Source organism: Hyperolius riggenbachi, chromosome 1, assembly GCF_040937935.1.
Source record: "Hyperolius riggenbachi isolate aHypRig1 chromosome 1, aHypRig1.pri, whole genome shotgun sequence".
Classification (NCBI taxonomy): Eukaryota; Metazoa; Chordata; class Amphibia; order Anura; family Hyperoliidae; genus Hyperolius; species Hyperolius riggenbachi.
In genome coordinates this window covers 594,912,531-594,936,957 of record NC_090646.1, presented here as the reverse complement: position 1 = coordinate 594,936,957, position 24,427 = coordinate 594,912,531, and the positions used below count along the sequence as shown (strand labels likewise).

General features: G+C 46.4%; 1 protein-coding gene across 1 annotated transcript in view; it reads left to right on the top strand.

Annotated features, from left to right (window-relative positions):
* Positions 1-3,621: 3,621 nt before the first annotated feature.
* The window catches only part of LOC137528079 (granzyme A-like), a 34,668-nt gene continuing 13,862 nt past the window's right edge, over positions 3,622-24,427 (top strand). The window contains exons 1-4 of the mRNA XM_068249340.1: positions 3,622-3,805; positions 11,950-12,088; positions 14,529-14,670; positions 16,308-16,577. Of these exons, the coding sequence (XP_068105441.1) occupies positions 3,751-3,805; positions 11,950-12,088; positions 14,529-14,670; positions 16,308-16,577 (606 nt within the window). The 5' untranslated portion in view covers positions 3,622-3,750. The remainder of the gene's footprint in view (positions 3,806-11,949; positions 12,089-14,528; positions 14,671-16,307; positions 16,578-24,427) is intronic.

Genomic DNA, 24,427 nt, shown 5'->3' with positions numbered 1-24,427 from the left:
TATATAGCACTGACATCTTCTGCAGCACTTTACAGAGTACATAGTCATGTCACTGACTGTCCTCAGAGGAGCTCACAATCTAATCCTACCATAGTCCTAGTGTAATGTCCTACCATATTATTATTATTATTATGCATTTATATAGCACTGACATCTTCTGCAGCACTATACAGAGTACATAGTCATGTCACTGACTGTCCACAGTGGAGCTCACAATCTAATCAAAGTCATGTGTATGGTAACTAGGACATTACTTTATATTAAAGGAAGGGAACTCTATGCAAAGTTTTGCTGGGCAACAGTGTCTCTGAATTACAATGCTGCTAAGATCATGTACATTTGGCCCTGTCCATGATACATTACGACCACACCCACCTTCTGATGGCTTGGTTTTTTTTTTATACCCCACCACAATCATGGGATGTGTGGGGCACCCAGTTTGACATTTCTTTGGTGGGCCCCCGACCCTGCCCATGATTCTGTCACCAGTTCAGTAGTTGTCTGCTTCCTTATTAAAGAGGATCTGTAACATGAAAAGATCCCCTGGGGGGTACTCACCTCGGGTGGGGGAAGCCTCCGGATCCTAATGAGGCTTCCCACGCCGTCCTTCATCCGTCAGGGGTCTCGCTGCAGCCCTCCGTGGAGTCCGTGCAGCGGTGACTTCAATATTTACCTTCCTGGCTCCTGCGCAGGCGCTCTGACGGCTGTCGGCTCCGAACTACACGGAAATACCCGATCGCCATCGGATCTGCTCTACTGCGCAGGCGCAAGTTTCCTGCGTCTGCGCAGTAGAGCGGACCCGACTGAGATCGGGTATTTCCGTGTAGTTCGGAACGGAAAGCCGCCACAGCGCCCCCGCTGGAGCCAGCAAAGGTAAATATTGAACTGACAGTCCGCACAGTCGCCGGCTGTTCGGAGGGCTGCGGCGAGACCCCCGTGGGACAGAGGACGGCGTGGGAAGCCTCATTAGGATCCGGAGGCTTCCCCCACCCAAGGTGAGTACCCCCCAGGGGATCTTTTTAATGTTACAGAGTCTCTTTAACAATATGAGCAGACAGTGACATAAGTCTCTCATTTAGTTACCTAAACCTTCTAATGTGTCCACTTTGTTGATCCTGTGAATGCCACTTTAGGGAACGAGCAGTTCCGGTGCACAATTATACCAGAGCCGAGTGAATTCGTACTATAGGGAGGGGAGGAAGGATGACGGCACGGTGCACAATGGAGCATATTCTGGTGGGCGGGGTAAAGAGTGGAACAAAGCACTTGGCCATAACTGTTGCTTTAAGATCTGGCATGGCAGATCTATAGGTAGCCATTAATGATGCAATTGGCTGAACAATCGTTTGCAGACGATTCTTCGTAGGAACGATTGTAAATTATTGTTTGGGACCACTAATGGAAAAAAATCTCCTAACTAATCCGATCACATTAATGAAATCAATCTGATTTTTGGATTGATCCTGTGAATCTGATCGAATTGCTGATTTTTATCCATTAGTGGTCCTAAACGATAATGTCCAATCCTTCATGCGAAGAATTATTTGTAACTGATTGTTCGTCAAATTGTATCATTAGTGGCCACCTTTAAAGTGACCTCGTGGGACACCTTTACTCATGCCACATTCCATCTAGTTTGTGCATGTAGCTTTTCTGAACACACAAACTGAAAAAATTATAAAAATAAAATGAGAAAGCAAAGTGACAACTTTGCTTGGAAAGTGCTCATTTTCCACAACTGCAACGGAGGTTGAGTCTCAGAGGAGTTTTTTGCATACAGGAAATTCAGTAATTAGTGTTGTGACCTTTGAGCTGTGTGATTAAGGACCCACTAGGTCTAAAAACATGTCAGCTTTAGCATTTTTTTCTAAATAAAGCCAATGTTCTATTGTCTGGCAATTGTGGGGACTACCTCCATATAAATTGTGTAGAGTATAAGCAGATTGAGTAGGGCCTTTCCTCCATCTTCAAAGATGAAAACCAAATGCAAAAAAAGGCATTGGTTCCACAAATTGTCATACATGTTGGTAGGAATGCCACATGCAGAATGTCTCTATCACGCTGGTGCGTGACGAGGTAACGTACAGATAATACACAACAGTACAAGGTATAGTCTGGATCAGTCAGAACTTGTGCACAAGTATATATCGAGGTACAGAGTCACTGAGCTAATACAGTACATAGTCAATAATCGAGCCGAGTCATACACGTAAATCAGATGTCAGTTGTATTGAGAGGATCAGGCAGAAACAAAGTCAGGGACAGGCCGGTAACGAATACCAGATGGCAGCGGTACAGAAGGACTAGACAGGAGCGAGGTCAAAAATGCAAGCGAGATTGGTACACAGAATAAATATACAATCAAGAATATATACGAAAATAATATGAAAATGACTGACTAACTGGAGTACATATATATTGTGCGTCTACACAATATATTAATGTAGCTCAAAGTAGCTAGCTAGACCAAGAACCAGCGAACTGATTAGTATCAAGGTCAGCAAGCACTGAATGCCTCTGGCCTTATATACAAAAATATTCAAACAGTAGCCACTCCCATTTGGTGATGTCACCTAGTGACATCACCTGCAGTCATCCATAACCCTCCTCCTGAGATTATAAGGCTCACTCGAACTCGTGCGTGCGCAATGCGACCTTTGGATCGCATGCGAGCCGGAAGACACCGCCGGAGATAAGCCGGGGATGCCGCCAGAGGATACCATCGCGGCAGTCCCGCCACTTGCCCGAACCACGCCAGAGACGTCGCGGGACCTGCCACTGGAAGGTAAGCTCCTCACAGACTCATGTCCCTTTTGAACCTCTCAGTACAGTATGTGCCTTTAAACAAAGGTTGTCAAACTCTAATATAAAGTGGGCAGAAACTGAATACTGGGACCAAGTTGTGGGCCAACCTCAATGTCTAGTGGTCAACACCCCACCTTGTAAAATGCCCTGATGTCTAATGCCCCCACCCCCTCTGTCCCCTATACAGTTCCCTGATGTGTTGTGGTCCCAATAACTCTTATATACAGTTCCTTGGTGTCTGATGCATTCTCCCTCTCACATACAGTTACCTGGTGTCTTGGGGTTTCCAATTGCACCCCTAAACAGTTAAATCTGGTTCCCTGGTGTCTAGTGCCCCCCTCTGTACAGTTCCCTGGTATCTAGTGGCCCCCTTTCACCCCTTAACAGTTCCCTGGTATCTAGTGGTCCCCCCCTCACACCCACCCCTAAACAGTTCAATGGTGTATAGTGACCCCCCTCCCCCCTTACCCAGTTCCCTGGTATTTAGTGCTTTCCCTTCCCTTTGCCATGTGTCTTCCCTGGTAATCTAGGGCTTCACCTCTGGTGTAGCTTCCCTGATGGTCTAGGGTGGGCCAAACTTAATGCAAAGAGGGGAAACCACTCGAGGGCCAAATTTAATGGCTCTCAGGGCCAGGTTTTTTTTTTTTTTTTTTTTGCATTTTGTTTTCAGCTCCAAAACGACTGCACTAACCTGATACTAGAATGGCTAAGCATGTGTTACGGAACAGAAAGGGGATGTTGCACAATCTCCAGTTGGTTATGAAAAATGTTGTGATGATAGATAGAGGTCTTAGTTAGCTCAGGCTGTATCCCGTGACTAAAGCAACACTCCGCCAATCACAATGCTGCAACTTTGAGCTATATAGCTGCTACTAAAATATAAAAGCTGCTCTGTCTTCTCATCTTATTGTGCAATAACCACAAAAGTGACACTCTGCAGTCACTATGAGGGTCTTCCTGCCACTATTTGCTGCAACATTCACCTTACTCATCCATCCATGTAAGTACAATTCTATTTGTCTGAAATGTATAATACTGTAAGTTACAAAATGATTGGAAAAAAAAACTAAGATAAGTTGATTTTTTTGCATGCATTTTATCTAAAAAGGAAGGTTGGTTGTATGGATTTGTGATGATACTATTTTCTGACAGGTTGCTGGCGTATGTGAAACAAGGGCACCAGGGAAAATCGGGCGCAGGGAAAATGCAGATAGTAGATTATTGGTACATATATTGATATTCTACTATTTACAGTGTTATCTTTGGATTTATATGAAAAGGGCGCCTGTAAAAAAGGGCACCTGGTGGAGCCCATATATACCAACTTCGGCTACAAAAAAGGCGCCTGGCGTAGCCCATATAAAAACTTCGGCTACAAAAAAACTCTGGGATGTGTTAATTACTATTCCCCCTCCAGGCCGCCATGGATAGCGGAGGAATGAAATAATTCGGCTTCCAGCGCTTGTAGCCCATATAAAAAAACTTAGGCTACAAAAAAAGGCGCCTGGTGTAGCCCATACAAAAACTTCGGCTACAAAAAAAAAAAAGGCATTAATATGGGCTACAAAGGTGCACCCTACTGTAGCCGAAAACCTTGTAGCCGAAAAAAATATGGGCTACAAAGGGGCGCCCTACTGTAGCCGAAAACCTTGTAGCCGAAAAAATATGGGCTACAAAGGGGAGCCCGCTTGTAGCCTATATCAAAACTCGGGCGCCCTTTTCTACACCTTGTAGCCCATATTTCCAGAAATAACATTGATGTCTATGGCAGCGCTCTTTTCATGCAGGCAGCTCAGGCGCCCTTTTCAACCGATACCTTATCTTTCCATAGTTAAAAATTGGTCAATTTTACAAACATTTTACTATAGCTAATCCTAACCCTATTCTCACACAGACCCCTCCCCACTAAACCTAAAGGTCCGTACACATGTTGGACTGGAGGCAACGACGGGTCCGTCGTCACCTCCCGCTGGGTGGGCTTTCCAGCGACAGTCCGGCGTGTGTACAGTCTGTCGGCGGACTGATACGGCTGTTCCTGAGCGATCCGCCGGGCGAATCGCTCAGAAACAGCCATATCAGTCTGCAGACAGACTGTACACACGCCGGACTGTCGCTGGAACGCCCACCCAGCGGGAGGTGACGACGGACCCGTCGTTGCCTCCAGTCCGGCGTGTGTACGGACCTTTACCTTTAACCCCCACCTCACCCAGCTCTTTTTTTCTGCATTTTATCTTGGCTTCTAACAAGATAAATTGCCCTTATTTATCCAGGAGGGGAAGTTGTGGATGTAATCAAGTGTGACTCTCTAAACTGTTTGAAGTACAGTATCCTATCTCTCCATCCCTTCCCCACCAATGGAAGCTTTTGTTTGCTCATTGCTACTGCTAATTTAACCTCTTGACGACCAGCTAACGCCGATTGGCGTAAACTGGTCGTCTGCGGGTTACCGCGGCCTTTCCATGTCAGTTCACGGAGGGTGTCTCCGTGAACAGCCGGAGAGCGCCGTAGGGCAGATCGGCGATCCACGGCCACTGATTGGCCGGGGATCACCGGCATCTGATAGGCGGAAGCCTATCCTTCAATGCGCAGGACGGAACTCCGTCCTGCGCATTACGGAGAGAGGGAGGGAGGGAGGTAAGGAGGCAGAGGGCGGAAATGGCTGTGGAGGGGGGCTTTGAGGAGCCCCCCGCGCAAAACGCAGATGGCCGGCGGCGATCAGACCTGGCATAATACTGATCTGTGCTGTGGGCTGGAGAGCCCACGCAGCACAGATCAGGCAAATCACCCCTGGTCGGCAAGTGGTTAAGAACAACTGAGGTGACATGTGGCATGATGAGAAAGACATGTGCATGTACAGTGCCAAGCACACATATAGCTATGTGGTGTTCATTTTTTTCTTTCTCTGCCTGAAAGAGTTAAATATAAGGTGTGAAAGTGTCAGTTACTTACGGATAAGTAATTACATCCATAAAACACTCTTCTGTCAGTAAATGGCTTCTGAGGCCTAGTGCACACCAGAGCACGTTTTCAGATCCGATTGCGGATGTGGAAACGCTAGGGCAATGTATTTCAATGGGGTGGTGCACACCAGAGCGGGAGGTGTTTTGCAGAAACGCATACTCCCGGGCTGCTGCAGATTTTGGATTGCGGAGGCGTTTCTGCCTCCAATGTAAAGTATAGGAAACCTGCGAACCGCTCTGAAAAACGGCAGTTCAGAGCGGTTTTGCAGGCGTTTTTGTTACAGAAGCTGTTCAGTAACAGCTTTACTGTAACAATATCTGAAATCTACACCACCAAAAACGCTTCACAAAACCGCAAAATGTTAGCTGAAACGCTACAGAAAAATAAGAAAAAGCGTTTCAAAATCTGCTAGCATTTTGCGGATCTGCTAGTGGGTTTTGGTGTGCACCAGGCCTGTGAGCAGGAAAGAGATAAAAAAGGGTCAATTATTCATAGATTTGAGCTCTGGCATACTTCAATAAAGGTATTATTGAGCAGAGACAATGAATCAGTAAAAACTGAAACACTAGATTTAAATATAAAAAGAAACTGTGATATTTAAAAAAGTTTAATTTTTAGAAGAAGAATAGAAACAATTATTTTTCTCATCAGTTTATTTTCACTTCTGTTGTCCTTTAAAGCAATCCTTATCTGCCTACTCTTTCTGCGGATGACAGGCGATGTGTGCGAAGGAGAGGGTTAAGTGTTAGGCGTCAAGAGCGGGGTTTGTGTGGGGAAGAAGGTAAAGGTTTAGGTGTCATATGTGGGTTTTGTGTTAAAGGGGGAGATTTAAAGGTTAGGTGCCAGGAGCAGGAGGAGGAGGGGGGGGGGGGGATTTCATCAAAGCTGCTGTTGTTCTCTGATTACTAATATAGTTTGGGTGTTTGTGGAGCCTACCGGGCGGAGGGGAATACCTCTGGCTGTTGTCATTGAGGAGGGGGGGGGAGGGGTTTCCTGGTTACCTTAAATTGGTTGGTGTGTGTGTGTGATGGGGGAATGACACAGGAGAGGTAAGTCATAGACAGAGGAGAGGTTAATGTTAGGCAGAGGGGAAGCAAATGTTGGGAGAAGTTTGTGTACTGTATAACCTTATTAGCTGCAATGCTCTGTTGAAGATGTTTAACTGCATAATAATAATCTTCCTCCTTCATCTGACTTCACCCATGATCATCACTCACTGAACTAACCTGCTATGCTTTCCAGTGCTTTAGTTCTGGCATTCTCAATGGTTCAGGGCCAGATTTACCATCAGGCATTGTAGGCAAGTGCCTACAGGTGCCTGATGATGGAAAGGCGGCTCATTCCCTTCCCCGAGTGCCTTTCTCCTTCCCTATGCAGAGTCCCGTAGCAGAGCGTAGATGATAGGTTACTCGGCCAGCTTTAGGCATTCCACTGGCGAGATCTCCCTTCAGTCTGAGGCATCACTAGCTACCTACTGTATATTCCTGCGTATAAGACTACTTTTTAACCCTTGAAAATCTTCTGAAAAGTTGGGGGTCGTCTTATACGCCAGGCGTCATTGATGCCGGGTGATACGCCCTATCCTGTTACCGCCTCTCAGATCTCCCTGCTGAGGGAGCGCAATCTATTCATTCATACTGCTCTGATAAACAGGTAGACAAGGAGAACTGACCAGTCTACTTAAAGGGGAACTTCAGCCTAAACAAACATACTGTCATTAAGTTACATTAGTTATGTTAATTAGAATAGATAGGTAATATAATTTTTTACCCACCCTGTTTTAAAAGAACAGGCAAATGTTTGTGATTCATGGGGGCTGCCATCTTTGTCATGGGGGAAGCCATCTTTTTGGTTGTAAGGAGGTGACAGAGAGCATAAGACAATTCCAACTATCCTGTGTCCTGATAACCTCTCCCAGCTGCATGCGCTAGGCTTCAAATGTCAAATTCAAAATGTAAAAAAAAAAAAAAAATGCACCAAAACCGCAGAACGAGAACAACAACATCAGAAACCCCATCATGCTTTGCACAGCATAAGGGGAAAACTGCCCGGGCAGTTTTCTTCTGTGCAGCTAAAAATGAGGCTTGTATAAGAGAAAGAAAGTTCTGATGCTGTGAAACTGTTAAAGAAACACCAGGCCCTTTCAGTGCTGCTGAGTCGATTTTTAGTCTGGAGGTTCACTTTAAGGAGAGTTGACCAATGCAACAAGTCAATTGACTATATACTGTTATATACTGGGTAACACATACAGTACAGCACCATTATCTTTTCATACACAGCACCAGTACATGATTTTTTTATTTTTATTTTAATTTGGTGTGCATTGGAAGAGGGGTAGTCTTATACGGCGAGTATATCCCAAACTCTATATTTTAACTGGAAAAGTTGGGGGGTCCTCTTATACGCCCAGTCGCCTTATGCGCCGGAATACTGAGGTCCCTCTAAGTACCTAATACTTGAGGGCACCTCTAGCTACTTAATGCTGAGGATACCTCTGGCTACTTGAAAGTATATAGTGAAGCACTCCTCTTTGTAAAGCAATGCGATGTGCCTTGGTTAAGCCAGCCACACTCTGGCTTGTAGTGGATTTCCAAATGGATGAAATCGGCACCATCTGATTAATATAGGCTCTTTTATTTTCAGTAGCAGCTATTACAGCGACGTTTCAGGGCAACCGCCCCTTTATCAAGCTAAGCTGTCAGTAGTATAACACACTCTAACATGCACAGCACTTTTATACCCAGCATGATGGGAATCAACCAATAAAATACATACACATATCTTTTCCAATCATATGGTCCGTCCTCAGAGCGGACCTGATGGGGAACTGTTCAAGTCGATCCCAATAGGTGCGTTCAAATGTGTATACACCCTCCTCCCACACTCACCATCAATATGTGCGATAAGGGGCAGCCTCTGTGTCCAGGAACGCCTTGCTGTGTCCCACAACGGGCCGTCCGTCCAGCGGACCTGATGGGGAACCTGCAAGTGTCACGTGAGCGGAGACAGCGTCACGCGTCTCCGCCCACGTTTCCTGGACAACAGCAGATGCTGACGGCGAGAGTATCGCCGCTCTGCACTGCAGATGGAATGGGGCGTGTCTTTCTCGCACACACCAATGGGGGAAACTCACATCACATACGTATCTAGTGTAAACAAAGCAGCTAATCGTGCTGCATATGGATTTATATTCTAAGGACAGGCATTAGCTAATAAATATAAATATAAACCAAGGGAGGACAGAGGCATGTGAGGGGAAGATGCCTCAATTCTAACTAGATCTAACCAACATATCGCTAATTCAACATGCAGACAGATCTGTCATAAGACTCACAGGCTTATCAATCATAGAGCTTGCTATATAAGTGTGGGTCAAAAAGGTAAAGTCACTTAAAGAGACACTGAAGCGAAAAAAAAAATTATGATATTATGATTTGTATGTGTAGTACAGCTAAGAAATAAAACATTAAGATCAGATACATCAGTCTAATTGTTTCCAGTACAGGAAGAGTTGAGAAACTCCAGTTGTTATCTCTATGCAAACAAGCCATTAAGCTCTCCGACTAAGTTAGTCGTGGAGAGGGCTGTTATCTGACTTTTATTATCTCAACTGTAAGTGAACTGTTTACTTTTTCTCTGCTAGAGGAGAGGTCATTACTTCACAGACTGCTCTGAAAGAATCATTTTGAATGCTGAGTGTTGTGTAATCTGCACATATTATAGAATAATGCAATGTTAGAAAAAACACTATATACCTGAAAATAAAAGTATGAGAATATATTCTTTGCTGCTAATCTTCTAGTAATTATTCATAGTACACAACCAATTCATTATATCATATTTTTTTTTCGCTTCAGTGTCTCTTTAAATATACACTACATTAACCAGTAAACACCACATTTACTGCACTTTACATACCTAAAATGACACCAACTATGAAAGTGACATAGATCACATATAGGAAGGCACTCATGGAGCACAATAAGTGTTTAAATCAATGGAAATAAATCTAATTCCCGGTTCAATCCCCAGGGTTTCATAGTATCACGTTTTTTTATCCAGTATGCCTGCCTATACAGTAATCTCCTCACTCTATCTCCGCCCCTCCTAAGGGGCCCTACCTGTTCAATCACCATATACCTTAATTGGCTAACTTGATGGTTAGCCTGTTTGAAATGGAAGGCTACAGCCTGGTCGGTCAAAGACTCCCTAATCGCATGTTTATGTGATGATAATCGTTTTTATTTTTTGAGTCTTTGGCCAATATATAATAAACCACATGGGCACTTTAGTGCATATATAACATATGTCGAATCACATGTAAAACAATCCTTCAATTTAAACTTAATACCACTATGGGGATGGGTAATATAATCACCCTTTATTACTGAACTGCAGTGTACGCAGTTCATACACAGAAAAGTTCCAATACGATTAGATTTTGACCGACCTCTGGCATTATTACCCATATCAGCACGGACCAACCGGTCTCTCAAATTTGGTGCTCTTTTGTAGGCAATAATTGGAGGGTTCTTGAACTGTTCGATATTAGGGAAACTATCTGTCAGCAAATACCAATGATGTCTAATGATTTTTCCTATGTTCTCACTCTGCGTATTAAATCTAGTAACAAAAGGTATTCTATGACTATTATCCCTCCTACATCTGCCACTATTGTGACCATGTTCTACTCTATTCCTTGCAGTCACAACAATATCTTCTGGATGTCCCCTCTCAATAAACTTTGCACGCATTTCATCATATCTCCGTGTCCTTGCTACCTCATCCTCAACTATCCTCTGTACTCTCTGAAATTGTCCCACTGGAATGGACCTCCTAGTAGCCCACGGGTGGAAACTCCCAAAATGCAGTAGGGAGTTCACATCCGTGGGCTTAGTGTAAAGATCCGTGACCAGTCTGCCATCTTGTTTCCTAACCGTCGTATCCAAAAAGTTAACCTGCTCCATGGAAGTGTGTAACGTTAACTTAATATCAGTACATTTGGACATCAGTATATCAACAAACTCAAGTAGGGTCGAATGTGGCCCCGCCCACACGCAAAATATATCATCAATGTATCGAAACCCTTGTATTGCGTGTTTTTGAAACAAGGGGTCCGAATATACAAACATCTCCTCATAAACCCCCATATAGATGTTTGCATAGGAAGGGGCCACATTCGACCCCATAGCTGTGCCTCGAACCTGCATGTAAAACTGTTCCTCAAATCTAAAATAATTGCACTTTAATACAATTTCTAACAACCTACCAATGAAGCTAATTTGTTGCGGAGACATATCTGATGAAGTCTCCAGCATGTATTGTACTGCCTCCATCCCACCAATATGTGGGATGGAGGTGTACAAACTCTCCACATCCATAGTAACCAAAATGCAATCATCAGCTATTAAAGACATATTCTGCAATATATTGAGAAACATTTGGGTGTCCTTGAGATATGACTTCAATGATATCACATAAGGCCTAAGGATTTGATCAAGATATTTGGCTATAGGGGCGAGGACAGAATCTATCCCGCCACTATTGGTCGACCAGGTGGATTACTCAGGCTTTTATGGATTTTGGGGCACACATAGATAACTGGTGTCATGGGGTGCACCTGCACCAGAAACTGAGCAAGTTTTTCATCAATTAGATCGGCAGTCCTGGCCTCTGATATAATGTCCTCTATCTTGGCCTGAGTACTTAATACAGGATCAGATGGTATAGGTAAGTATGTTATTTTGTCCGCCAGTTGTCGCAAGATCTCGTTACGATACATTATGGTGTCCATGACCACTACCGCCCCGCCTTTATCGGCGGGTTTAATGGTGATAGCTGTATTAGATGATAATTCTTTAATGGCCTCTCTTACAGCTCGACTGATGTTTGGTCTTGCCTTCCATCCTATCATATTGGATTTCCTAATCAGTGCATCGATTTCCTCTTGAACTTTCTTGATGTATATATCAATTATCTGACATGATGTTGGCTGGAATCTACTGTTATTGCGCAGATCTGTATCTCTTAATGTCAAAACGTTAGGATCAGAGGCGTGTGCCTATTGGCTCATGTGATGTAATTCCGGGCCTGCATTGATTTACAGTATAAATGAGGTCTAAAACTACATACTCATCAGAGACATATTTTATACAATCCCTTCCATTTAATTCTATGTTTCAGGTGAGTGCATGGAAATCATCGGAGGAAGGGAGGCCAAACCTCATTCCAGGCCATACATGGCATTAATAACGAAAAGTGATGTGTGTGGTGGAACCTTGATAGATTGGAGCTGGGTGCTAACTGCTGCTCATTGTAAGATGTGAGTATTTATACTGCCAGTGTTTTACTACACTTTAGGGGTTGATTGCCATGCATTGGTTATAGTTCGGCCGCAGTGCGAAGCGGCTATGTAGCTGCATCGCACTGCATGTAATGGAAACAGGCCCTATATGGCATAACTGCCTCGTTGCACTGTAAGTGGCATAACGGTCTTGCTGCACTGTAAGCAGCATAACTGCCTTGCTGCACTGTAAGCAGCATAACTGCCTCGCTGCACTGTAAGTGGCATTACTTCCTTGCTGCACTGTAAGCGGCATAATTGACTTGCTGCACTATAAGCGGCATAACTGCCTTGCTGCACTGTAAGCAGCATAACTGCCTCGCTGCAATGTAAGTGGCATAACTGCCTTGCTGCACTGTAAGCAGTATAACTGCCTTGCTGCACTGTAAGCAGCATAACTGCCTCGCTGCACTGTAAGTGGCATAACAGCCTTGCTGCACTGTAAGCAGTATAACTGCCTTGCTGCACTGTAAGCAGCATAACTGCCTTGCTGCACTGTAACTGGCATAACTGCCTCACTGTACTGTAAGCGGCATAACTGCCTTGCTGCACTGTAAGTGGCATAACTGCCTTGCTGCACGGTCAGCAGCATAACTGCCTCACTGCACTGTAATTGGCATAACTGCCTCACTGCACTGTAATTGGCATAACTGCCTCACTGCACTGTAATTGGCATAACTGCCTCGCTGCACTGTAAGTGGCATAACTGCCTTGCTGCACTGTAAGCAGTATAACTGCCTTGCTGCACTGTAAGCAGCATAACTGCCTCGCTGCACTGCAAGTGGCATAACAGCCTTGCTGCACTGTAAGCGGCATAACTGCCTTGCTGCACTGTAACTGGCATAACTGCCTCGCTGCACTGTAAGTGGCATAACTGTCTCACTGCACTGTAAGTGGCAGTCTCTGAATAGTGGCCAATTGTAGTTGCACTATTGCACTATCACAGACATTCTTCTGGCCTGGTTCCACCAGTGGATATTCACAGCTACACAAGATACACAATCTGCTCCATAAGAGAGCAGCAGCGATTGAACTTTTATTAAACTCCATGCTCATTAGAACTTTCTTTTGAATTGGATCTTCCATCCTTTCCACCGAGGTGACATGTGGCATAATGAGATAAACATGTGTATGTACAGTGCCAATGCCAAGCACACAAATAACTAGGCTGTGTTCCATTTTTTCTGTCTCTGCCTGAAAAAGTTAAACACCAGGTATGCAAGTGACAGTTTCTGTTGGGGTCGGGACTGGGTCAGACTAGGTCCGTCTATGTATAACCCTCACTGATAAGAAATTACAGCCATAAAACATTTTCCTATCGGTAAATGACTTCTGAGAGCAGGAGAGAGATAAAAAGGGTAAATAATTACTAGCTTTGAGCTATGGCATACTCAATGAAGGTGTCATTGAGCAGAGACAATGAAACAGTAAAAACTTAAAAACTAGATTTAAATATAAAATAAAACTGGCACTTCATCACTGTGGAAGAGTCTAATACTGAATAATCTGCATGCAAACTGTTTTTAGAAGTTAACATCCTCCATTTGCTGCATTTGCATGCAAGTTATATAATCTGCCCGTGTTTTTGGCTCTGCACATCTATGCAGCTAGTCAAGGGCCCATCTACTAACCTTCCCTTCCTCCGATACAGTCTCTACTCCAGGTCAGGTGTTTTTGGGGCTACACATGTTATTGGAATGAAGATCATAATGTGAGGGCCAAATCACCAGCAAACAAAGATACATTGTATTTAGCCTGGTACATGCATACAATTTTGATTGGCCAATCACTGACCAATTTTACCACCACCATGTAGTAAGAAGGCACAGATTCTTTCGAATGCTATGAACAGCACTTGTAGGTAAACTCTCATACTACATGGAAGTGGTAAGATTGGTCAGTGATTGGCCAATCAAAATTGGATGTATGTACTAGGCTAGTGGATCCCAATGGAATATGCCTCTATATGCAGAAAGTTATGGATTGCAATTGACAACTGACAGGACAAGCTTATGTGCTTTAGGTCTTACAGGAGAAAAGCCCTTTATACATGTTTTGTTGTTGTTGTTCTCCTGGCAACTGAGATGGAAGTAGGGTTAGGGATAGCAATTTTAAACTTGCAGAGATGTAACTATTTTGTCAAATCGTTTGGGAGCGATGTCAGTAGCACCAGCCCCTACTACTAAAATTAATCACATTCAGTCAAAAGCAGCCAAAATGACTACTAATTTCTGTGCAATTATACTACCTGCACAATATCCAACATGCATAAATATGCTAGTCTTTTAGAAATTAATATTGTGAAAATCATAAATGGTATTCATGTACAGTATGTATAGTAAGTAAAACTGATTATTGTGGGATTTTACATCTGGAGAGCTCTTTTGAAGGCATTCATTTACACTGATTTCTTTTTAAGTGATAATTCAACAAGAATTAAATTGGGGCTCCACTCGCTGAGCAGAGAAGACCAATATGTACAGAATTTCACAGTCTTAAAGTGGCTTAAATACCCCTACTATGATCAAGAAACACTTGATAATGACCTCCAGCTTGTAAAGGTACGCACATTTAAAATTTTGAAAGAAAGGGGGAGAACCGAGAGCCCGATATGGTGTAGTATGTTAATGAGGTGATGTCTGATGCAAACACACACAATGGTTATACTCACAAGGACGGGTCGCCTCCAAGGCAACCACTAGATAAGCAGGCGGGGAGAATTGTAACCTGACCCCGCTCAGGGTTAAGAAGTCGCTCTCTGTAGATGTAAGGAAATAGGGATACACCCCTCCACCCAGGGCGGACTCAACAATTATGTGGTAGGTATAACAACAGAGGCGCCAAGTAGAGTAATATTAGTTAAAATTGTTAAAAAGGGGGAAGTGGGTGGACTCACCTCCCTTCTGAAAAAATGGCCAGACAACGGGCAGGTTACTTCAAGTTTAAAGTAACATTTATTATGAGCTCCAAAAGTGCAACGCGTTTCACGGGTAACAGTCCCACTTCTTCAGGCAAACAATTTTTGGAGGGAGCAAAGTCGGGTCAAGAGCCAGATATAGCGCCTCTGTGCTGGCGCTATATCTGGCTCTTGACCCGACTTTGCTCCCTCCAAAAATTGTCTGGCCATTTTTTCAGAAGGGAGGTGAGTCCACCCACTTCCCCCTTTTTAACAATTTTAACTAATTTTACTCTGCTTGGCGCCTCTGTTGTTATAGCACATTTAAAATGTTCTTTCAGCTATCTTGTATATCGAACTGAAAAAAGAAATGCAATTATTCAGTGGGTTAAGAAACGCGTAGTTTGGGGTAAATATTCGGGTCATGTGCCCTTAATCCATTGTCCCTGTGTCCAATGGCAATAGAAGAATTACTATTATATAATTTGTATTCTTTGTAACCTGAGAAGATGTTCTAACTTTTTCATCTCTGTTTAAATAGATAGATTGAGAATTCAGAATGATTCAGTGGCGGACAAAGCCAACAATGTAGTGGACCCCAGTGCAGAATAAATGAAGTGGGCCTCATGTTAATGAGAATGGTCATAACAGAGCATGGTTGGATCCAAACAATGCTGATAAGATAAAAGTAAATGAACCTAGGTCACATTCTGTAGGCACTGTATTAATGTAGTAAACATTTTAAACTTGTATATGACTGGGACACAAGTTATTATCACTGTTTCCAGGGGCGTAGCAATAGGAGGTGCAGAGGTTGCGACCACATTGGGGCCCTTGGGCCAGAGGGGCCCCAAGGGGCCTTTCCTCAACTACAATATTAGCTCTCTATCAGTCCAGTGCTCATAATAATCACTTCTATAGATGCTTTGAATGATAATAATCATTAACAATCTATTCCCCATCCCCTTCTTGCACCTCTGACACTGTGGTTGCCATTGGCAGGTTTTGGTGCGCCGTATCAATTGTTATGTATAGAGTGCTTTGGGGGCCCCAATGTAAAACTTGCATCGGGGCCCACAGCTCCTTAGCTACGCCATTGACTGTTTCTCTTGAGTTTCAGAGCGAAATACATGAAGAAAAGCGTAGAGGATAATCAGGCCCTAACTGGTGCAATTGCATGGGCCTTAGAGGACATGGGGCCCCTGTGCGGCTGCACGGCCTACACGGGACTATGCCCGCCTCTGGAATGATTTCATTTGTTGCCTAAGATGGGGCTTTAACATTTCAAAACTTTTTTTTCAGCTCTCTGGTAAAGCAAAGTGTACCAAAGCTGTGCAGCCTCTGAAATTGCCAACAATATTCTGTGATGTGAAACCTAAAACCCTTTGTGAAGCAGCAGGATGGGGCAAAACCAATAACAAAGATATCCACGGTTCAGACAAGCTAATGGAAGTCATCCTGCCAGCTATAAGCAGACGGAAATGTGCTGCAATGTTGTATCCTGATGGTTATGTCATCACCAAAAATATGATGTGCACTCTGGATCCCACAGGAGGAAAAGATACTTGCAATGTAAGTATACAATACTTAGCAGCAGAGCTGATTCTAGACTTTTTACTGCCTGAGGCAAACTTGTGACAACTTGAGACATGACATGCTGCAGCTCACAATAACACACTGGCATGCTGGCTGCAGGGCTGGTTCTAGCTCCAATTGGGCCCCGGGGCAAAAGTAACTTGGGGCCCCTCTGAACCCACAACTTGGGGGCCTTCTGAACCCACAACCCCCCTTCCCCACCTCAGCCAGTCTCCCTCTGACTTGTGATACTTGGGTCCCCCACCCACATCTACAAGTATAAATGGTCAGCTGCGCTCCCCAGTCTTAGGTCATCTCCCCAAGGATTAATTATCCCCCTCACCACTTCATGCAACCCTCCACCTTTTCCGCCTAGTTTGTCCAGACTCATGTTAGGTCAGATGATATTACACAGTCCTGGCATTACTGGCACTGGAAAGCAAGCCAAGCAGTGCAGATGGTAGTGTAATGTAACAGTTCATCAATCATGCAGATTCAATTGTGGACATACTTTTATACCCACTAAATAAAGCAAGTTGAGGGCAGGCCAATCTTATTTATTGCCCATCCCCCTTTCTCAGCATTTCCTTAAAGTGCACCTGAGAGGATGAAAGACAAAAAAAGGATACATATCTGGGGGCTCCCTCCAGCCACCTTCAGGCTAATAAGTCCCTTGCCATCTTTCTCCACCGCCTAGACCCTCCGGTAGATACCCCATTATTTTCGCCAGTCAGGGAGTACTGTGCAAGCGTAGTCTGGCCGCACACAGCCTGTTGCTGGGATTGTTCTGTAACTGCGCAGTACTACTGTGCAGATGCAGAACACTTCCAGCCAGGGAAGCACGTGCGGCCGGACTGCGACTGTGCAGTACGCCCCGACTGGCGAAGATAACGGGGCATCTACCAGAAGGTCTAGGCGGTGGGAGGGACCTATTAGCCTGAAGGGGGCTGGAGGGAGCCCCAGGTATGTATCTTTTTTTTCTTTCATCATCTCAGGTGCACCGGCGTACCTACCGGGGATGCGACCCCCTCAGCCGCAGGGGGGCCCGGGGCTGCTCTGGGGCCCGCTCACTGTGCGTGGGGGGAGCGCTGCTCTGGACCCCCCAGCAAGGTGCTCAACTGGCCGCAGCGTCTGATAGACGCTGCGCCAGTTCATTTCCCCACTGCCCCGCTCCAGCAGCCTGCATAGTCTCCGGCAGGCAGAGCAGGGCTACGGCAAGATGGCTGCCGAAGAAGCCCTACACTGGAGACTATGTGTGTCTCTAGTACAGGGCTTCGGGAGCCATCTTGCCGTAGCACTGCACTCTGCCTGTCAGCGCGGGAGATGTGCTGCAGGAGGACTCGGGGAGCTGCGAGCCAGATGCCGGGAGAGGAGAAGACTTCTGTCAGGTAAGTGAATTGTTTTTTTTTTCACAGGTGCATTTTTCTTTCTAGTGTCTGCTGCCTACATTGTGATTTTCAGGTGACTGCTGCCCACATTACGATATTCTGGTGACTGCTGCCCACATTAGGATTTTCTGGTGACTGATGCCCACATTAGGATTTTCTGGTGACTGATGCCCACATTGCGATTTTCTGGTGACTGCTGCCCACATGGCGATTTTCTGGTGACTGATGCCCACATTAGGATTTTCTGGTGACTGCTGCCCACATTACGATATTCTGGTGACTGCTGCCCACATTAGGATTTTCTGGTGACTGATGCCCACATTGCGATTTTCTGGTGACTGCTGCCCACATGGCGATTTTCTGGTGACTGCTGCCCACATTGCGATTTTCTGGTGAACTCTGCCCACATTACGATTTTCTGGCCCACATTACGATTTTCTGGTGAACACTGCCCACGTTACGATTGTCTGGTGAATGCTGTCCACGTTACGATTTTCTGGTAAACGCTGCCCACATTACGATTTTCTGGCCCACATTACGATTTTCTGGTGAACACTGCCCACGTTAGATTGTCTGGTGAATGCTGTCCATGTTACAATTTTCTGGTGAACGCTGCCCACATTACGATTTTCTGGTGAACTCTGCCCACATTACGATTTTCTGTCCCACATTACGATATTCTGGTGAACGCTGCCCACATTACGATTGTCTGGTGAATGCTGTCCACGTTACAATTTTCTGGTGACTGCTGCTCACGTTACGATTTTCTGGTGACTGGTGCCCACATTACGATTTTCTGGTGAACTCTGCCCACATTATGATTTTCTAAAGGCCCACATTACGATTTTCTGGTGAACTCTGCCCACATTACGATTTTCTGGCCCACATTACGATTGTCTGGTAAAATGCTGCCCACTTTACAATTAATTTACAGTGAAATATTCGCAGGGGGGCCCAGTGATTTCTAGTTACGCCCCTGCTCAAGTGCACTTTATTGAATTTGACCATTTAATCTGACATCAGCGACGTGAAGAAATTAAAAAATGGAAAGTGTATTTATTGGTCTCCGGTCCACAAAAAAGGCAAGAGCACTGGATGCTTTGTAGGAAGGAGGAGGGAAGCTCAATGACTTTGTGCCTACAGCAAATGGGGGTTGCCTGAGGGAGGTTTCAACAAGCTGCTGACTTGATGAACGCAGGGCAGCGAATGAAGAAATCAATGTGGAGTCAGTTTTGGTCTGCGCATCAGAGATTTATCAAACACCTCTAGCATCCAAAGCCGGAGAGTGGTATAGTCAGTTCACCCGTGGTGATAGCAGAGTGCCTCTCCCTCCTCGCCAGCAGGGACGTACTGACGTCACATGCCTGCGTCACATAGGGGAGAGCGCCGCTGTGGTTGCCCGCGATGCGTCCCACAAGAAAGGAAGGTTGCCATAGAAATACCCAACGTGGGCATGGCAGAAACAGATAACGTATAAGTCCGCTGCCCACCGCAGCCCTCTTTGCAGCACACCAGCGTCACAAGACCCCTCGCTACCCGGCAGCCCGCAGTCACTCTAGAGTCCATATACATGTAATTTTTACAGGAGAGACGCTTTGGGCCCCCTATTGATGCTTGAGGGCTTAGGGGCAATTGCCCCCTTTGCCTTCTCAGAAGCGCCATCCCTGGCTGGCTGTGAGTCTGTGACAAACAAACTGCTCAACCTCAGTCAGTCGACCATCCTCCATTCCTGCTCAGTCAGGACCGCAGTGCCACCTCCTCCCTTCTTCTGTGCAAATGAAGCACTGCTGCTATCTCCTGTCTCCCCCCTCCTCACTCACTGTCAGACTCCTCCCACAGCATAAGTTGCTTTTGATGACCTTTTCCTCTAGCTCGCTCTCCTCTTGTTTCTCCTCCTACTCTGACTGCATGCTGTAAGTGTAAGTGCAAATATGCTGCCCCTTTAATCTCTGTACCTGATGAAAGTGTTTCACTTTGCTTCATGAGAGAACCGGCTCTGCTTATTAGTTTTTCCTGGAATATGCCTTAAACAACAACAGGTGCACAGTATCATGTTAGAGTGATTAAGGTATGGTCTGGTGTTACTCATGAAGTAGATCTGCCTACATTAAACATGTTGATTTAGGTAATGCTTTAACAACTTTAGCTGCCAGGACGTGAGGCTTACGTTATCTTTTCCATCGCTTGAGCCTCCAGGAAGTAAGCCTCGCTTGCAATATTAAATAAACTGCAGTGGATAATCATGCATACCCCTGTGAGTGCCTGCCACGGCACCAATTCTTGCAAGGGACCACGTGTTACCTGAACCAATTGGTGCTGTTTTAGCTTCAATGATCAGTGTTACAATTGTTGAGGAAAATAGTAAACGAAAAAAGTTTAAGTGACTGCCGTTCACAATCGTGCATGTATGCACACGCACGCTCCTGAAGGTCCCTGTGGCAGCAGTGGTTGGTGCAAGGGATGCTCCTGAAGGTCCCCGTGGCAGCAGTGGTTGGTGCAAGGGATCAAAAGGCCCCTTGACAATCAGTGTTCTCTTTCAGCCCCTCAGTAATCACTGAGGCAGGTAGCCAGACGTCTCATAAGTATAAGCCCCTTCCCTAGAATTGATGGCCAGATGTGCCCCTAGTATAGGTAGTGAGCTATAGGAACAGCTGAATTCCGATTTCGCCGAAATTCGGCGTACCGCAGGTGAAAACCGTATTTCATGTTCCAAATTTTCGTGTTCCGAGTGCATTTCTACTGAATTAAATGGTGCCAACTTCCGTGGTTAATTAGGAAGCCCCCGTAAATGCTATCATCACCAAATTTGGCATGTATGTTAAGCAGATGAGTAGGAACATGGTAAAAAACAATCTTTGTGAAAAGACCTTATAGTTTTTGAGCAAATCAATTTCAAAGTTTTATAGGAAAAATGGTTTTTAAACTGTGTAAAATGACACTGCTGCAGTACAGGTTACTGCATTCCGAGTTCTGTATACTGTACATAGTGTATACATTTCATGAAAACAGACAGCGTGGGGTCCCCCCTCCCGAGCCTCTGTAACCCCTTGTCTCCCATGCAGGCTGGGATAGCCAGAATGCGGAGCCCCGGCCAACTGGGGCTTCGCACCCTGAGCTATTTCAGCCCGCATGGTCCATGGTTTGGGGGGGGGGGGATCTGGAGGAGAGGGGCGGCCAAGCCTTCCCCTCTCCCCCGGAGCCCTTGTCCAATCCATGGACAGGGGGCTCTTCCCCACCTCCGGTGTCCCAGGAGGAGGTGGGGGCCGCTGACATCCTGGGGGGGGTTCATAGTGCCATCCGGGGGTCCCCTTTAACAAGCGGCCACCCCCTCTCCAGTAGAAATGAGTATAGTATGAGTATGAGTACAGTACCCCTTACCCATTTCCACAAAGAGTTAAAAAAAAAGAAATAAAAACACTACAACGAAAAAAAGCCCTTTATTGTTCTAGATAAACCAGGGATACTTACCTTGCATTAATCCCTCGCCAGTATCCTCAGGAGTCGTCCCACGCCAGTATCCTCTAGGACCAGGGGTGCCCGGATACCCCTTTTCAAAATCCGAATTGATACGGATCTGGATACCCAGATAGCCGGATCCGGATTGGATATCCGGATCTGAACGTTCTGATATCTGCGTACATGCGGATATCCGAACGCATTATCCTGGCTATCCAGGCGGATTCGGATATCCGGATAGAAAAATTGGAAGTGGCCTATAAATAGCTTCCAAAATGTTTTTTGAGGTAAATGATGTATGTGGCATCTTTGCATGTTTTTTTTAAAGGGAAACACTAATTTATTATGTGGGAAGTTAAAAAAAAAACAAAAAACAAAAAATGGCTGTAAATTAACTTTAGGAGTAGGTTCAAAACAGCGGTCGTGCAGCCCACATTGTGTCCAATCACATCTGGGACATGACAGTTTTCAGCACAGACACCTCCAAAAAAATTACACAGCAATTGTGTTTAGATAGTTCACCATGGCCAGGGCCGGCCCGCCCATGAGGCGGGGTGAAACTTTTGCCTCAGGCGGCACTTCTGTGTGTGTGGGGGGCCGCCTGAGCTGGAGGGGATAGCGGGCAGGAAGGGGGTATTGGGCCTAATGGCGGGGAGGGGGGTCGGACCCCCCCTACCTCGCCTGGGTCCCCCGTCCTCCGCTCCCCTCCAGCTTTAAAAAGGTCTGTGCTGTGGCTGCAGCTATTTGTAAGAGGCAACGGGCGGGGATTACTCACCTCTTCCTTGTTCCAGGCCAGCGTGCGCTCCACTGACGTCACTTCCTGCTACGCCGCAGGAAGTGACGTCAGTGGAGCGCACCCTGGCCTGGATTTTCTTTGAAAATTGCCTCAGGCGGCAAAAAGTCTAGGGCCGGGCCTGACCATGGCACTTAGTGTGTTGGTACCTCGGCTTAGTAAAACATTAGGAGAGGTTCCAGGAAGCGGTCGTACTGCCGCAGTTGAGGCCTCCCCACAGCTGGGACAGCACAGACACCTCCAAAAAAAATTACACAGCAATTGTGTTTAGATAGTTCACCATGGCACTTGTTGGTACCACGGCTCAGTAAAAAATCTTTTTAACCAGGCTTATGATGATTTAAGACGGAGCCTGGAGGTTGTGGTGGTAAAGGATGGTAAGGCAAGCAAAGTTATTTCTAGGCACTTCATTTCCCCCTCTTGCAAACAACAGGGGACAGGAATTCACCAACCACCCAAGCCTGGTTTATTTTGAGGAATGTCAGTCTGTCCACAGACTGGGTGGACAGACGAGAGCGCTTCTCAGTCACCACGCCACCGGCCGCACTGAAGCACCTTTCAGACAGCACGCTGAAGGGGGTAAGCAAGGACTTACAGGGCCTACTGCGCCAGCTCACTCCAAATATCCAGGTGCTTGACCCAGTAATCCAAGGGGTCCACAGGGCTGTCGCTGTCAAGCCCGCTGTAGGACCCCATGTCTGCCACCATCCGGGTCAGGCGCTGGTTCTGGCTTTGATAGCCACATGCTGCTGCAGGCACCTCCTCAGTCGGCAGCTGTACCGGCATGGCGTACTCGTACAGTGCCTTTGTGAGAGACAGCAGGTTTGAAGGGTGCCTGCTGCTGATGGACGCAGGCACTTGCTGCTGTGCAGGCTGGAATGTAACAGCAGGGGGGTGGGAAGTCTGGGGGAAGGCTTCCTCCAAGCGCCGAACCAGGGACCACTGCAAATCCATCATTCGGCGCACAGGGTCTCCTCCTGCAGGCAGGAACTGATGCAGCTTCCCATTCAGCCGTGGGTCCAGCATCAAGGTGATCCACATGTCCTCCTGAGCACGCATCTGCTTCAGGACGTGGGCCAGACAGGGGATGTGGGTGAGGTCTTCCCGGTGGATGGCAGCAACAAGGTTGGCCCCATTGTCGGACACCACCTCTCCGACTCTGAGGCCTCTGGGGGTCAGCCAACTCCTCTCCTGCTCTTGGAGTTTTTCCAGGACATGGTCTGCCAGTCTGTGCTTCTGTGCTTCCCCAGGCTGGCCATCTCCAGCAGCGCTTGGCAGCGGAGCAGTGCTTTTCAGCCCTGCTAGATTTGGGCGCAGCCAGAGCCGCCATAGACTGTAATGGGAATCAGTCTATAGCGGCGCTCAGTGAGTAACGTCGGCTCCGTCAGAAGACGGAGCCAAAGTTGCTTAAAAGCACAATAATTTGGCCTCCAGCAAGAAGCCGAATTATATCATTCCCCTGCTATCCATGGCAGCCTGGAGGAGGAATAGTAATTAAAACGGCCCAGACTTGTGCAGAAGCAGGATCAGCCATATAACAGCTGTATCCTGTGCCCAAGTCTACCGGTGCCATTTTTATATGTATGCCTTGGCAGTGGTGGGCCTTCACACTGCTGCTGAGGCGGGGGCATTTGGCAGTGGTGGGTTTGCCGGAGGGTGGAACCGGACCAGAGGAACCTGCTGCACTTTCACTGACCCTGCTGTGGGGTGGCACCACCCACTGGATTGCTGCTGTGCTTGATGCTGCTGTCCCCTCCTCACCCCCTTTCACCAAACTGACCGAGTGTGCCGTGAAGGACAGATAGCGGCCTGTCCCAAACCTGTCGGGTCCATGGTCACATGGACCCGCTCACCCACCGCATGATCCAGCCCATGCTCCACGTTGGCCATCGCGAAGCGGTGCAGTGCTGGGATGGCCGTGCGTGAGAAGTAGTGCCGGCTGGGTGTTGGCCAATCTGGCGCTGCGCTCTGCAGGAGCGCATGCATGTCACTCCCCTCCTGCACAAAGGAGGATGGGAGGAGCTGGGAAGACATGGCATCTGCAAGCAGGCTGTTCAGCTGGCTGGCTGCTGGGAGGCTGAGCCCTGACCACCCTGGGGATCAGCAGGGTCTGTTGGCGTTTTTGGGTTGCACACGAAGATGAGGAGGGAGCAGAAGAGATTGCTCAGGACTGGCTGCCTGAACAGGCCTCAGTGTCGGCAGGAGTGGCA